The following is a 13,127-nucleotide window of genomic DNA, read 5'->3' as shown; positions in this document are numbered from 1 at the left end:
TCAATTCAAGCTCATATTTCAAAATCATCAATGTCATGCTAATTTCTCAATTCATATTTCATCAATTTCAATTTTCATGCTCATCAATATAATATCAGCAATGTCAATTATCATAATCATGCTCAATTTTGTCCAAAATATCTCCCCCTTTTGACATCAATCAAAAAGAGAATGCTATCAATAAACACATACAAAGTCGAATGTATGGGCCCAGTATAAGCACAAAACAAATAATTACTATTCATCATGCAGAATAAAATAAGCAAGAAATCCAAAAAATAAAAAATGAGAATAAATCAAAAGAGTTAAAAAAAAAAAAATTGTATCTAATGCATATATTGTCCAAAGTTTGTTTAAGCTAAGTAAATCATCTAAGCATCAACTCCATTATCATCTTCATCTTCTTCTTCTTCTTCTTGGTCAGCATCACCAGAATTTATCTCCATTGGAGCTTTTTCACGTGAAGAAGATGAACCGGCCATATGTAGTTCAATTCGGCCAAGTCTTTGATCAAGAGAGGTAAAATTATCCTGAAGAGATGCATAATTCGCCTAAAGCGAATTTAAACCAGATCTCATTTCTCCATGAAAATCAGTGAATTGCTTATGATAGGCAAGAAACCATGAAGGTGCATCACCAGGTTGCTGAGCTAGTTGCTTAACAGGTGGTTGGTGTTCCTGAGCTTGTTGTCATCTTCGATTAAATTTAGGAAACCATCCTTGATAATGTTTCTCATCACCCATTTGCTTAAGTGTTCTAGCAGAAAAAATGTCATAATGGGTTCTCTTTATGAAAATGGTGGAAGGAGTGGCTCCGCAAAGATGTGCAAAAACAAGATTCAGAATGCCACCATATGGAAGAATTACTCTACAAGCTTCTTCTCTAGAGATCATCCATTTGAGAATCAAGTTTGGTAAGTCAAGTTTTTTCCCTTTGAGTAAGCACCACATGACAAAACAATCTAAATAAGAAACGTAGTCATGTGATCCTACTCGAGGCAAAATGTTGTACGTAATGAGCTTCTGTAGGATTTGTGCATAAAGGTTAAGTTGTTTGTATAATGGAGGATGACCAAAATAGACAGGTTCCTCAGACATGACTAGTGGTAAAAATTCTTCAAGGGAGAAATCTTGTGCCATAATCCAAGATTGTCCAAAAGATGGACACTCAAACTCACCTTGATTGATATTTAAAATTGTTGTTAACTATGGAGTGAGAGCAATTGATTTCCCCATAACTTTAATAAAAGTTACCATGTCTCCTTTAACAATATTTGCATAAAAAATTTTAACCAAGTTTGGATATAGTCCTTTTGCTTGATAAGTAATAAACTTTTTCCAACCTAAAGTTCTGAACATGGGTAAAATGGCGGGAAAGTCTTCTTCAAAGAAAGTCATATCTAAGACCTTACCAAAAATAAGTTCTGTTGATCGAAGATGGTCTCTGTATAGTTTCTTCACGTGTGGAGTCACAAGTCATTGCTCTATGTTGTTACTGTCATCCTTCCCAGAAGTAGAGCCTATGTTTGCAGTAGTTTTCGCTCTAGGCATGATGATTCCGAGAAAGAAGAATCAATGAAATCCTTGAAAATCTGGTGGGAATGAAATAGAAGGATGTATTTTAGAGATTAATCAGAGGATTTTGAGTAAGGGAAGGTTGGTAGATGAAGGAGGAAAGAGTTTAGAGGAGAGGTCAAATAGGGTCAGTGGACTGAGGTTTTGAAAAATTAGGGCTTCGCACAGTTAAGTATATAAACCGCCGTCAGTCAGTCAACTGAAATTAAGGAGTCAATCGCCTGACAATTTTGATTATTTGAATTTTTACCAAAAAGTAGCGATTCAATCGACTGTGCTTGAGAGTGTTAGTCACCTAACCTTACTGGACCTAAGAATTTTAGCAAGTCATAGAGTGCTCAGTCGACTGTGAATTGATTGTCAGTCGCCTGACGCCACTTGCTGACTTCACACTCATTCAATTTTTCCTTCTTTAGACTACTTCTCTACTATGTAATAATCCTAATTCACATCTTATCAAAATGAATCTATCCTCGAGAAGAGGTTTTGTGAAGATATCAGCCCATTAATCACTTGTATTCACAAATTCAAGTGTAATATCTTCTTTTTGCACATGATCTCTCAAGAAATGATGCCTAATATCAATATGCTTGGTTCTTGAATGAGATATGGGATTTTCAGAGATGTTGATGGCACTTGTATTCTCACATTTTATAGGTATAGTTGAATACTCCAAATTAAAATCCTTTAATTGTTGCTTTATATAGAGAGTTTGTGCACAACAGCTACATGCTGCCACGTACTCAACTTCCGCAGTAGATAGAGTTCCTGAATTTTGTTTCTTGGATAACCAAGACACAAGAGATCTACCTAGGAAGTGGCAAGTACCACTTGTGCTTTTTCGATCAATCTTACATCTAGCATAGTCAGCATCTGAATAGCTAATCATCTCAAAGCCTTTGTCTTTAGGATATCATAGACCTAATTCAATAGTACCGATCAGATACCTTAAGATTCTTTTGACGACTATATGGTGAGATTCCTTAGGGGCTGCTTGAAACCGGGCGCACATACATACACTGCACATAATGTCCGGTCAACTGGCTGTCAAGTAAAGCAAACTTCCTATTATACCTCGGTAGTATTTCATATCTACCAGTTTTCCTTTTTCATATTTATCAAGATTTATAAACGTACTCATAGGAGTTCCTAAAGGTTTTCCACCTTCCATATCTAATTTTTTAAGCAAATCTCTTATGTATTTTGACTGATTTATGAAAGCTCTATTTGTAGTTTGCTTAATTTGAAGTCCAAGAAAATAAGTCGACTCCCTCATCATGCTCATCCCAAACTCGTCCTACATACACTTTGCAAAGTCTTTGCATAGTTCTTCGTTTGTAACACCAAATATGATATCATCCACATATATTTGAATAATAAGCATATCTTCATTTTTAGATTGAATAAACAAAGTGTTGTCCACTTTTCTTCTAGAAAAGCCATTTTCCAATAGAAATCCACTCAAATGCTCATACCAAACTCTTGGAGCTTGTTTTAGTCCATATAATGCTTTTGTTAATCTAAATACATAATTTGGGTAATGAACATCCTCAAATCCTGGAGGTTGTGTTACATAGACTTCTTTATTTATGAATCCATTTAAGAATGCACTTTTCAAATCCATTTGATAAAGTTTAAATTCTTTTTTAGGTGCATAAACTAATAACATTCTTATGGCTTCCATTCTAGCTATAGGAGCAAATGTCTCATCGTAGTCTATTCATTCTTCTTGATTATATCATTAAGTTACAAGTCTAGCCTTGTTACCTACTACAATTCCAATTTTATCCTTTTTGTTCCTAAATACCCATTTGGTTCCAATTACTGAATGATCTATAGGTCTAGGACTAGTTTCCAAACTTTATTTCTTTCAAACTGATTTTGTTCTTCTTGCATAGCTACTATCCAAGAGTCATCACTTAATGTTTCATCTATGTTCTTGGGTTCCTCCTGAGATAGGAATGTGTAATAAACACGCATATTCTTCAAAGAGGATCTAGTAGATACTCCTCGTGAGGGTTCACCACTGATTTGGTCCTTTGGGTGATTTCTTACAAACTTCCATTCTTTAGGTAGTTCAAATTGATCTATAGGTCAATCATCTGAAGTTGAGCTTGATTCCTTATTCTCATATTTTACTTCTTGAATTTTTAAGTCTTCTAGACTTTGTCTTATTTCAGCTTCTTCAATATCAGATGGTTTAGAAAATGGATTTACTTCATCAAAAGTTACATGAATTGATTATATGATTGTGAGGGTCCTTTTGTTAGAGACTCTAAAGGCTTTACTATTCAAGGCATAACCTAAGAAAATTCTTTCATCTGATTTCGCATCAAATTTTCCTAAGTCCTATTTATCATTTAATACGAAACACTTACATCCAAATTCGTGGAAATAAGATATGTTTGGTTTTCTTCCTTTCCAAAGTTCATAGGGGGTCTTCTCAAGGCTTGATCTGAGAGAGACTCTATTCATCACATAACATGCGGTATTTACCGTTTCAGCCTAAAAGTACTTAGGTAAATTATGTTCATTTAACATAGTCCTAGTCATTTATTGAAGCGACCTATTCTTCTTTTCAACAACTCCATTTTGTTAAGAAGTACGAGGTGTTGGAAAATTATGAGATACTCCAAATTCATCACAGAATTTTTAAACTTCTTTATTCTTGAATTCTCTTCCTTGATCACTTCTGATATTTAGAACTTCGTACCCCTTTTCGTTTTGGAGTTTCTTACACAAGTTTATTAGCATTTTACAAGCTTCATCTTTGGACGCTAAGAAGAGTACCCAAGTAAACCTGGAGTAGTCATCAACAATGATGAAAGCATAATGCTTTCCTCCTAAACTTTGTATTCTAGTAGGACTAAATAAATTTAAGTGGATAAGTTCCAAGGGTCTACTAATGGAAATGTGTTTCTTATTTTTAAAACTTGTTTTAGTTTACTTTCCAAGTTGGCAAGCATCACAAATTTTGTCCTTTATAAACTTAGTGCTAGGTAGACCTTTAACTAAGCTCTTTTTAGCTAATTTAGATAATAAATTCATACTAGCGTATCCTAGTCTTCTATGTCACAGCCAACTAGTTTCATTCATGGTTGTTAAGCATGTGACTTCCTGAGAGATCAATTTTTCAAAATTTATGCAATACTCATTATCAAATGAATAAGATATCATGTTTTTCTCAGTTTTCAACTACACACTTGTCTTGTTTAAAGATTACATCAAATCCTTTATCACTTAATTGACTAATGCTAAGCAGATTATGTTTCAACTCATCTACCAATAGAACATCATCAATAGTTAAGGAGGGTTCTTTATCGAATTTTCTAATGCCGATTATTTTTCCTTTAGCATTATCTCCAAAGGTGACATATCCACTATCCTTTTGCATTAATGTGGTAATTTTGATTTGTGAAAATAACATGTATTTATAGAGTAATAAAACATTCATTCGTGTTCCCCAAGTTACTTGCAATGTTTCCCAAGTTTTCTCCAAGTTTGGAGTTCAAGAAATCAATTTTGAAAACTTTCTCTCGCTATTTAAATTTTAAAATACGAAGGTCGGTCGACTGTGACCTGAGGGTCATCGCTTGGGCCTTTACAGTTCAGCGAATTTTTGAAACACAGTGTTGACTCAATCGCCTGAGCCTAAGTGATCAGTCGCCTGTCTCAGTTCTGTTTGCTTAACTTTGTTAGCATAGAAAATCAATCATCTGATCAAACTACATTAGTCACCTGAACTTACAACTTTTATGAATTTTCAAAAATTTTGATTTCAACACTTCAACCTTTGATCTTGGAAAACTTAAATGAGACTTTTAAAAAATATTTTCCATGATTTTCAAAAATAGGTCTCTAAGTAAAAATATAGGCCCTAAGAGCTTCAAACATTTGTATTGAAATTCGTGAATTACTTACATGAGACTTCTTATAAGCTAATACTTTCTAAGTACTAAGTTTTCATGCATTTTGCTTCCATTCTTTGTCTATCTTGACTTCTTTCTTCAATAGACTTTAGCTTCATCAAATCTTCTATCTTTAAGTCCAAACTTTTAATAAACTCTTCAAACACTTGAGATCTTGAACCTTTATCAAAATATTTTAGTACTAAAACTTCACTTAACCAAATATTAAGTATCCTTAATTTGTTATATCAAAATAAGATTCTAAACCTTATTGGGACAGCATAGACAAATTTCAATACAAATCTAATGTCTCTCAGAACATAGAGTCAATGATAAATCATCTGATATGGTAACCATTCATTTGGGTAATTGGGGTGAAGTGGGGTGGGGGAGGGGCGGCACAGGACATGCTTCTGTTTTCCATTGTAACAAAAAAGCTGAGTATGGTAACTGCTTCTGTACTTTTCACCCTTGTTTTAGTTCTTTCCAAGGAACAAAGCTTACTTCAATAATGAGGCTTTATTAAAGGAATGAAATTAAAAGATGAGATTTCCCACTTAATCTTTTTCGTATTCAAGCATTTATTATCTTCTTTTTATTAATGTTAGGGCCTGCATGCAACTAGATGATTGTCACTGGGACTGAACCGTAGCAACACGCAGTTTGCAATAGGAGGTTCGACTTTGCCTGTTGTTTGGCTCGGGTGTTGCACGAGAATGGAACAAACAGATTAACAGAAAAATATTACAAAATAAAAATTTACTTTAAAAAACATTCTTTGGAGAGACAGATGACTGCTTCTACTGGCGTGTCCCTCCACAAAAAGAGGTCTCCAAGCAATATAATTCGTGATAAATGGGAAAGTAGGAAAATATGTTAGGCACAAAATAAATTTCTCAAATAATAGAAAACTACCTTTCACACACTAAAACAAGCTTGCAAAGAATGGAACGTAAGAAAAATTACAAGCACTCATCATACTGTCATCACAATTAGTTTTTCCTTCACCCGACACCCCCCCCCCCCCCTTTTTTTCCCTCAACCGACCAAATGTCACCTCCAGTACATGCCCTCACTCCAGTAAGTATCCTTAATCCCTCTTTAAGAACCGCAGCATGCTGATTTTTGGGCAGCTTGACTACCCCCAGCTCCCTGGTCCTGTTGATTAATTCTGATAGTTGTAGGCTGAAGCAAAAAAGAAAAAAAAAATCATAAGAATTTCTTTTCAATGATTGAAAACTTGTAAAAAATGAACGTGTTTGTGTTTGTCTTTTCTTCAATTACACTCGGAGGCAAGTTAACTAATATACCTCAGCCCTAGAGTCGGTGTCTGCTAGCCGTTGCTTGATATCCCTTGCTATTGAAAAGAAAACTTGCTCCACATTTAGATTCGTCTTTGCACTCTGCAGTAAACTTCTTTCAGGTTAACAATTTTTCCAAAAAAAAAAAAATAGGAATGAAATTTCCATATTCACCGTGTTTTACTTACTGTCTCAAAGAATTTAATGCCGTACTCATCAGCAAGTGCTTGGCCCTTGGAGGTAGGCACGGCCTAAAAAGGGTTTTTGAGATAAGTTATTAGATGAACAAATTCATCATCATCTGGAAGAAAATCTAACCAATATGATAACAAAAAATACATTGTTCCAGAAAAATAAGTGCACACAACATACCCTCTTGCTTTCATCCATGTCAGCCTTGTTCCCTACCAATATCTTGTTTACATTGTCAGAAGCATGCTGTTCAATGTTGCGGATCCAATTCCTAATGTCTGAAAGTAATTAAAGGAAGGATCAATTAGATAGATTGAGGAGCCAACAGGTCCATTAAGAATAAAGTACAAAGATATCAATGTGGGTTGGTCAAACAGCATTGTAAGCTAAGGCCATCTTAACCCAGTAAAAAAAAATGTCTAAATCCTTTAGGCTTCCTGTAACTTTTTCTCAAAGAAAGTTCCCTAGCAACCGACTCTTACCCCATGGAGACTAACAAACAACCTTAAATTATGCAACAAAAAAAAAAAAATGCAGAGGTCCACAGAAGCAAGGAGGTGGATGGAGAATCCCTTCGAGAAGGCTGAAATCCCAATTCCACGAGAGATATAGAGATGAAGAACAATGTAAAGAAAATAAATAGCAAACAGATATCAAATATAGAAAGTGGCAGTGAAGGAAAATTACTGTTGAAAGATGATTCGTCTGTAACATCGTATACCAGCAAAATACCCATTGCCCCACGATAGTAAGCTGAAATGAAATTAAAAAAGGAAAGGTAAATTACATGCCAATATCCTATATGAAACACAAATAATAAGAAAGACAACTAAAGGAGCATGAAACAAAGATGAAATACTCTTCAAGACACAATTACAGAAATATAGAAGCTGTCCTCCCAGAATACATACCACAAAATCATGCAAAAAATATCCAGGCAAGGACATCTTAACAGACCAAATTTAGAAATATTTTAAGCAAGATAATTTTATGGAATAGTTTTAAAAATTTTGTCAGCATACTTCAATATTCTCTAATTTTTATTTACCATTTTTTAGAGGGTTGGGAGAAGGAGTTTTTTCCCGTTTTGTTATTAAAAAGAAATAAAATATAAAATAATACTCTTATTGGGAAAAAATTTCCCAAACTGATGCTCACGTAATCTCGCAGCTTGATGCTGCGAGATTTAAAAACTCAACCAATCAGAAGCTGACGCGTGGCACGGTTGCAGAAAAAATCTCGCAGTATGAAACTGCGAGATTTAAAGTCTCAGACCAATAGGGCGGTGACACATGGCACTGAGCAAATCTTGCAAGTTAGTCTTACAAGATTTACGGCAATAATAAACATTCCTTTATAAATTATAACTTTCCTTTTTTACAAATTTAAATTTAAATAATAAACATTCCCTTTTAATAAATTTAATCATAACTTTCCCTTATAAATATAATTTAAAGTTAAATTTAAATTTTTAAATTTAAAATATATAATTTTTTAAAAATCCTTACATAAAAGAAATTATTGATTATAAATAAATATTTTGTCATAAAAATTTGGATAAAATCCAAAAAAAAATTTCAAAATATGATTCTAACCCCTGAATTTTCAAAAAAATACTAAAAAATTTCTTATAATTTAATTTTATTGACGGAATGAATATTTTGTTAGTTAACTATTAAGTGCATGTGAAATAACAAAATTTATCCTTAATAAAATAATATTTTAAAATGACATTAATTTAGTAAATAAAAAATATATATATATATATGATTAATATAATGATTAAAGTTAAATAAGTAGATTAGAGACGGAACAAAAATTTCGAATTGACTACTTTGATGCTTTGGGCCAACTAATTATATAAGTATGACAAAATAATTTGTATTATTTCAAAATTTTCTAAAAATATAATTGGAAAAAATAAATTTCTCAATAAGTTATAAAAATGCCTAATAATTATAATGCTGCAGAATGTTTATTGGATGTAATATTTAAAATTAACAATTAAACATTTTGCAAGACAATTTTAAATTTATTATTTAAATTTAAATTTAATTTGTAAAAAGGGAAAGTTATAATTAAATTTAAATTATAACTTTAAAAAATTTAAATTTAATTAAATTTTAAATTTATAAGGGAAAGTTATATTTTAACAATTAAACAATTGTTATATTTTAAATTTAAGTTTATAAAATTTATAAACTTAAATTTTATATTTTAAATTATAATTAAATTTAAATAAAACACATTGTTAATTTTAAATATTACATTCAATAAATATTTTAAAGCATTATAATTACTAGGCATTTTTATAACTTATTGAGAAATTTATTTTTTTCAATTATGTTTTTAAAAAATTAACAATGTGTTTAATTGTTTAATTGTTAAATTTATAAGGGAAATTTTATAAGGAAAGTTGTTAAAATTATATATTTTAAATTTAAAAATTTAAATTTAAGTTTAAATTTAAATTTAACTCTAAATTATATTTATAAGGGAAAGTTATGATTAAATTTATTAAAAAGAAATATTTATTATTTAAATTTAAATTTATAAAAAAAAGAAAAGTTATAATTATAGCCGTAAATCTCGCATGACTAACCTGCGAGATTTGCTTAATACTACGTGTCACCACCCTATTGGTTTGAGACTTTAAATCTCGCAGTTTCATATTGCGAGATTTTCTCTGCAACTGTGCCACGCGTCAGCTTCTCATTGGCTGGGCTTTTAAATCTCGCAGCATCAAGTTGCAAGATTACGTGAGCATCAATTTGAAAATTTTTTTCTCAATAAGAGTATTATTTTATATTTTATTTCCTTTTAATAATAAAACGGGAAAAGACTCTTGGGAGAAGGCTTGAGATTATTAGGGTCATCACAATGGCAAATTCCACCATTAAAATTTTCCAGGGTGTAACAAGAATCTAGAATTTAAAAGTCACCAAGCCATTAATGTTTCATTCATCATTCATCGGTGAATTAGGCAACACAAATGGGGAAGACAGCTTTTCACAATCTCATAATCAGCCCGCTGTTAAAATGTAAATAACAGAATACACAAAACCACAAAAATTACCAGTTGTTATTGTCCGGAACCGCTCTTGGCCAGCAGTATCCCAGATTTGGAGCTTGATCCGTTTGCCATCAAGCTCAATTGTTCTTATCTTAAAATCTATGCTGCAGAAGTGTACTATTGTTCGGTACGAAGCAATTTGCAGATATAAAAATCTAGGGGCAGTAAGTCAAGTAAAATTTAGAGGATGTACCCAATAGTAGTGATAAAACTAGTGGTGAAGGAACCATCTGAGAAACGCAAAAGAAGGCAACTCTTACCCACACCTGCAACACAAAATAGGAATCAACATCTTAAATCCACAATGCAATTCTGGGAGCATATATTTCAAGAAATTCAGATGAATGTGTTGAATCACATAAAGGATTATCAGATAATAGGTATGTTATACAAGAAAAAGTTGTTAATGTAAACCTTGAAGAACTTATAAGTTATAATATGGTTTCGAGCTTACATTTTTTCCATGACTACAGTTTGATTATTAACGGCTATAAAATGCTGGTCGTCACCACCGTATCAAATCATTGTGGGTTAGATAAACCCACATTCAGTTCCATTCCGACCAAAAAAATATTTTCTTTTTTAAAGAGCTCCCTTCCAAAAATTATCCACCACCACATCTATAGATGTACATAGAACCAACCAGGCATCACTCACAATCATCCAAAAAAATATATCAAAAAAATAGAACTGATTTGAGACATGAAGAAGAGAAAACAACTTGAAATAATAATCAAAAATAGACAAACAGAAAGCTCCAGTCAAGAAAAAATCCCTGTTATCTAAATAAAAACAAGTTACTATGTCCCTGCATTTTGATTGATGCAGGAAGCTATGTAAACAAAATAAAGTATTGCACTGCCAAGCCACTACTTGTCTTTAGCCCAAATCAATAGCAAGCCAAAAGGCACGCATAGCTTTAAAGAAAGAAATTTTAACTTCTTAAGAGCCCTTCTGGTTATCTAATTCTTCTTAAAAAACTAGCAAGGAAAAACTAACAAATTAGCAAAGCACAAATATTGCCAAAAAAATGCTTACTTTGCTGCCACTTCAAGAGTGAAGAGCTGATAAGTGATAACCCATTCCACTTTACATTCATGCCCAGAAAGGGAAAAAAAAAATAATAGGACTCAAAAAGATCTATCACAAAATAGATAGTTGCCACCAATAGGAAACAGACTAACTTCAGCAACTGCTCCTATTTTCCATAGTATGGCTATGTGGGTCACCTACAAATATGCGGGTAAAATTTTATTCCAATGCATAACAAATGCACCCAGAACTTGTTCCTAGTAATCTTAATCATTTCTAAAATCTCAAAGGACAGCTATGTCCAGCATTTGCATGCTTTATATTTTTTGCTAGAATGTTCAATATTTCCAAAGGCTAGTATAGAATATATATATATATATATATATATATATATATATAAAACCAAATATTGCTCATTTCTGATTTCCACTTACAATAAATAACACAGATTAATGAGCTAATTATTTAATTCTTGTTGAGAATAAAGAAACCATAAACCCAGCATAACCAACAGAGAGTCGACACCCAGCCAGAATGAATGAGAGAGGTAGTGTTAGGACAACATAAATAAATAAACACCCGCTTTCATATGAATCAGACCCAAAAATCAAATGATGTAGAACTCAAATTAGTTCCCAAAGTAATACACACCCACGTGCAGATGAGGTTTCCAGTGGAAAAGTGCTAAAAATTTATAGCATTATTGAGCAATCAAAAACCTCAAAATCACCAAAGTGCAACAAAACAAAGAATCACCGGCACACAACTACATCTCCAACAGTTTCGAATTGACAATCCAAATAGCAACTTCCACGGACAAATGTACGCAAAAATCAGGTCAAAGCAACAACAGTCCTCAATCAAGCTAGATCCACACAACAAAAACACCACTCGTCACAATGCGAACCGAATCCTAACAAAATCAAATCTTTCAAATCCCTAATTCAACCCGATCAATGCCAATAAACTCGAAAACTTTCCAATTCAGAAGCACGATCTACACGGCAGATGGTCCGCACATTTCCCCTAAAAACGACGGAGATCAAAAAGAAAATAAAATGCCAGAAAACGAATTCAGCAAGAATCACGTACCGCTGTCGCCGATCAAAAGAAGCTTTATGAGGTAATCGTAATCTGCTCGAGCCCTTGCAGGTGGAGCGGCCATCGAAGCACTGTTTCGAAAACCCTAAAAGCTCGAATATCCCTCTGCGCATAAAAGAACAAACAATACAGCAAAATCAAACTACATAGATACCGAAATCCCGAGCCAGAGAAAGACAGGAGAGAGACAGAAGACAGAGAAACTAACAAAAGTAAACACCAGATCAGAAATGGTGAGAGAGAGAGAGAGAGAGAGAGAGAGAGAGAGAGAGACGTGTCGAAACTCAAAAGTGATCAGCCATGGAAGAGAGAGAGAGAGAGAGAGAGAGAGAGAGAGAGAGTTTGTTTTACCAAATAGGAGACAACTCGATCGGCCTACAAAGCTCCTACAATGGTGCCTCGATGACGCGCACCTTCTCTTTTACCCTCTTTGTAGCGTGCGCCGTTCCCTCCCCTGCGCACGCTAGCGCCTGCGCTGTGCCCATCAGATCAGAGGGATAGAGAGAGACGGTGCGGTGCGCCAATCAGGTGCCGCGCAATCAAATTTCGCGACATTTGGGGGCATCCACTTTGCCGCGTGGCGCGAAATCAACGGCTCTGATCTGTACAGTACACCCAGCGATATGTTGAAACGTGGCGTATTTATGTATGCGCTGGCATCCCATATTAATGTTCTATCTGAGTGTCAGGTGGAAACATGGAAAGCAGGGATGTTCGCATAGAATCAAAACCCGCACAACACACCCGGAGGTGTTTTCCTATGTAACAAGCCCACGATAAAAAATTATGAGTAGGAAAGTCCCCACTTGACACCTGGCACGGACAGGTGACTCTCACCTCTGACCTGGGCTTCCACTGGAAATAATTAAATAAATAAATACATATATATATATATATATATATATATATATATATATATAAAGAAGAAGAATAAAAAAGTGTAATT

General features: G+C 33.5%; 1 protein-coding gene across 3 annotated transcripts; it reads right to left on the bottom strand.

Annotated features, from left to right (window-relative positions):
- Positions 1 to 6,358: 6,358 nt before the first annotated feature.
- Positions 6,359 to 12,707, bottom strand: LOC131149570 (ras-related protein RABE1a). Of its 3 annotated transcripts, none has more exons than XM_058100126.1 (9): positions 12,533 to 12,707; positions 12,173 to 12,286; positions 10,242 to 10,314; positions 10,052 to 10,152; positions 7,663 to 7,728; positions 7,156 to 7,253; positions 6,972 to 7,034; positions 6,793 to 6,885; positions 6,359 to 6,667 (listed from the first exon to the last, which is right to left on the bottom strand). In XM_058100126.1, the coding sequence occupies exons 2-9, from the start codon at positions 12,243 to 12,245 to the stop codon at positions 6,584 to 6,586; spliced, it is 651 nt and encodes a 216-aa protein (XP_057956109.1). In that variant the 5' UTR covers positions 12,246 to 12,286; positions 12,533 to 12,707; the 3' UTR covers positions 6,359 to 6,583. The 3 variants fall into 3 exon arrangements, with proteins under 3 accessions (XP_057956109.1, XP_057956110.1, XP_057956111.1); XM_058100127.1 differs by having other exon boundaries at positions 12,390 to 12,544; XM_058100128.1 differs by having other exon boundaries at positions 12,456 to 12,537.
- Positions 12,708 to 13,127: the final 420 nt, after the last annotated feature.

This window comes from Malania oleifera, chromosome 2, assembly GCF_029873635.1.
Source record: "Malania oleifera isolate guangnan ecotype guangnan chromosome 2, ASM2987363v1, whole genome shotgun sequence".
Lineage (NCBI taxonomy): Eukaryota > Viridiplantae > Streptophyta > Magnoliopsida > Santalales > Ximeniaceae > Malania > Malania oleifera.
Note: the sequence above shows the minus strand (reverse complement) of the source record. Positions and strands in the feature narration are given on the sequence as shown.

Excerpts from the sequence above, each read along its gene's own strand:
- LOC131149570 (XM_058100126.1), bottom strand. The coding sequence starts at position 12,245 with ATGGCCGCTCCACCTGCAAGGGCTCGAGCAGATTACGATTACCTCATA. Across the intron at positions 10,315-12,172 it reads TCTTTTGATCGGCGACAGCG|GTGTGGGTAAGAGTTGCCTT; the intron begins GTACGTGATTCT and ends TTTGTGTTGCAG. Across the intron at positions 7,254-7,662 it reads AGACGAATCATCTTTCAACA|ACATTAGGAATTGGATCCGC; the intron begins GTAATTTTCCTT and ends AATTACTTTCAG.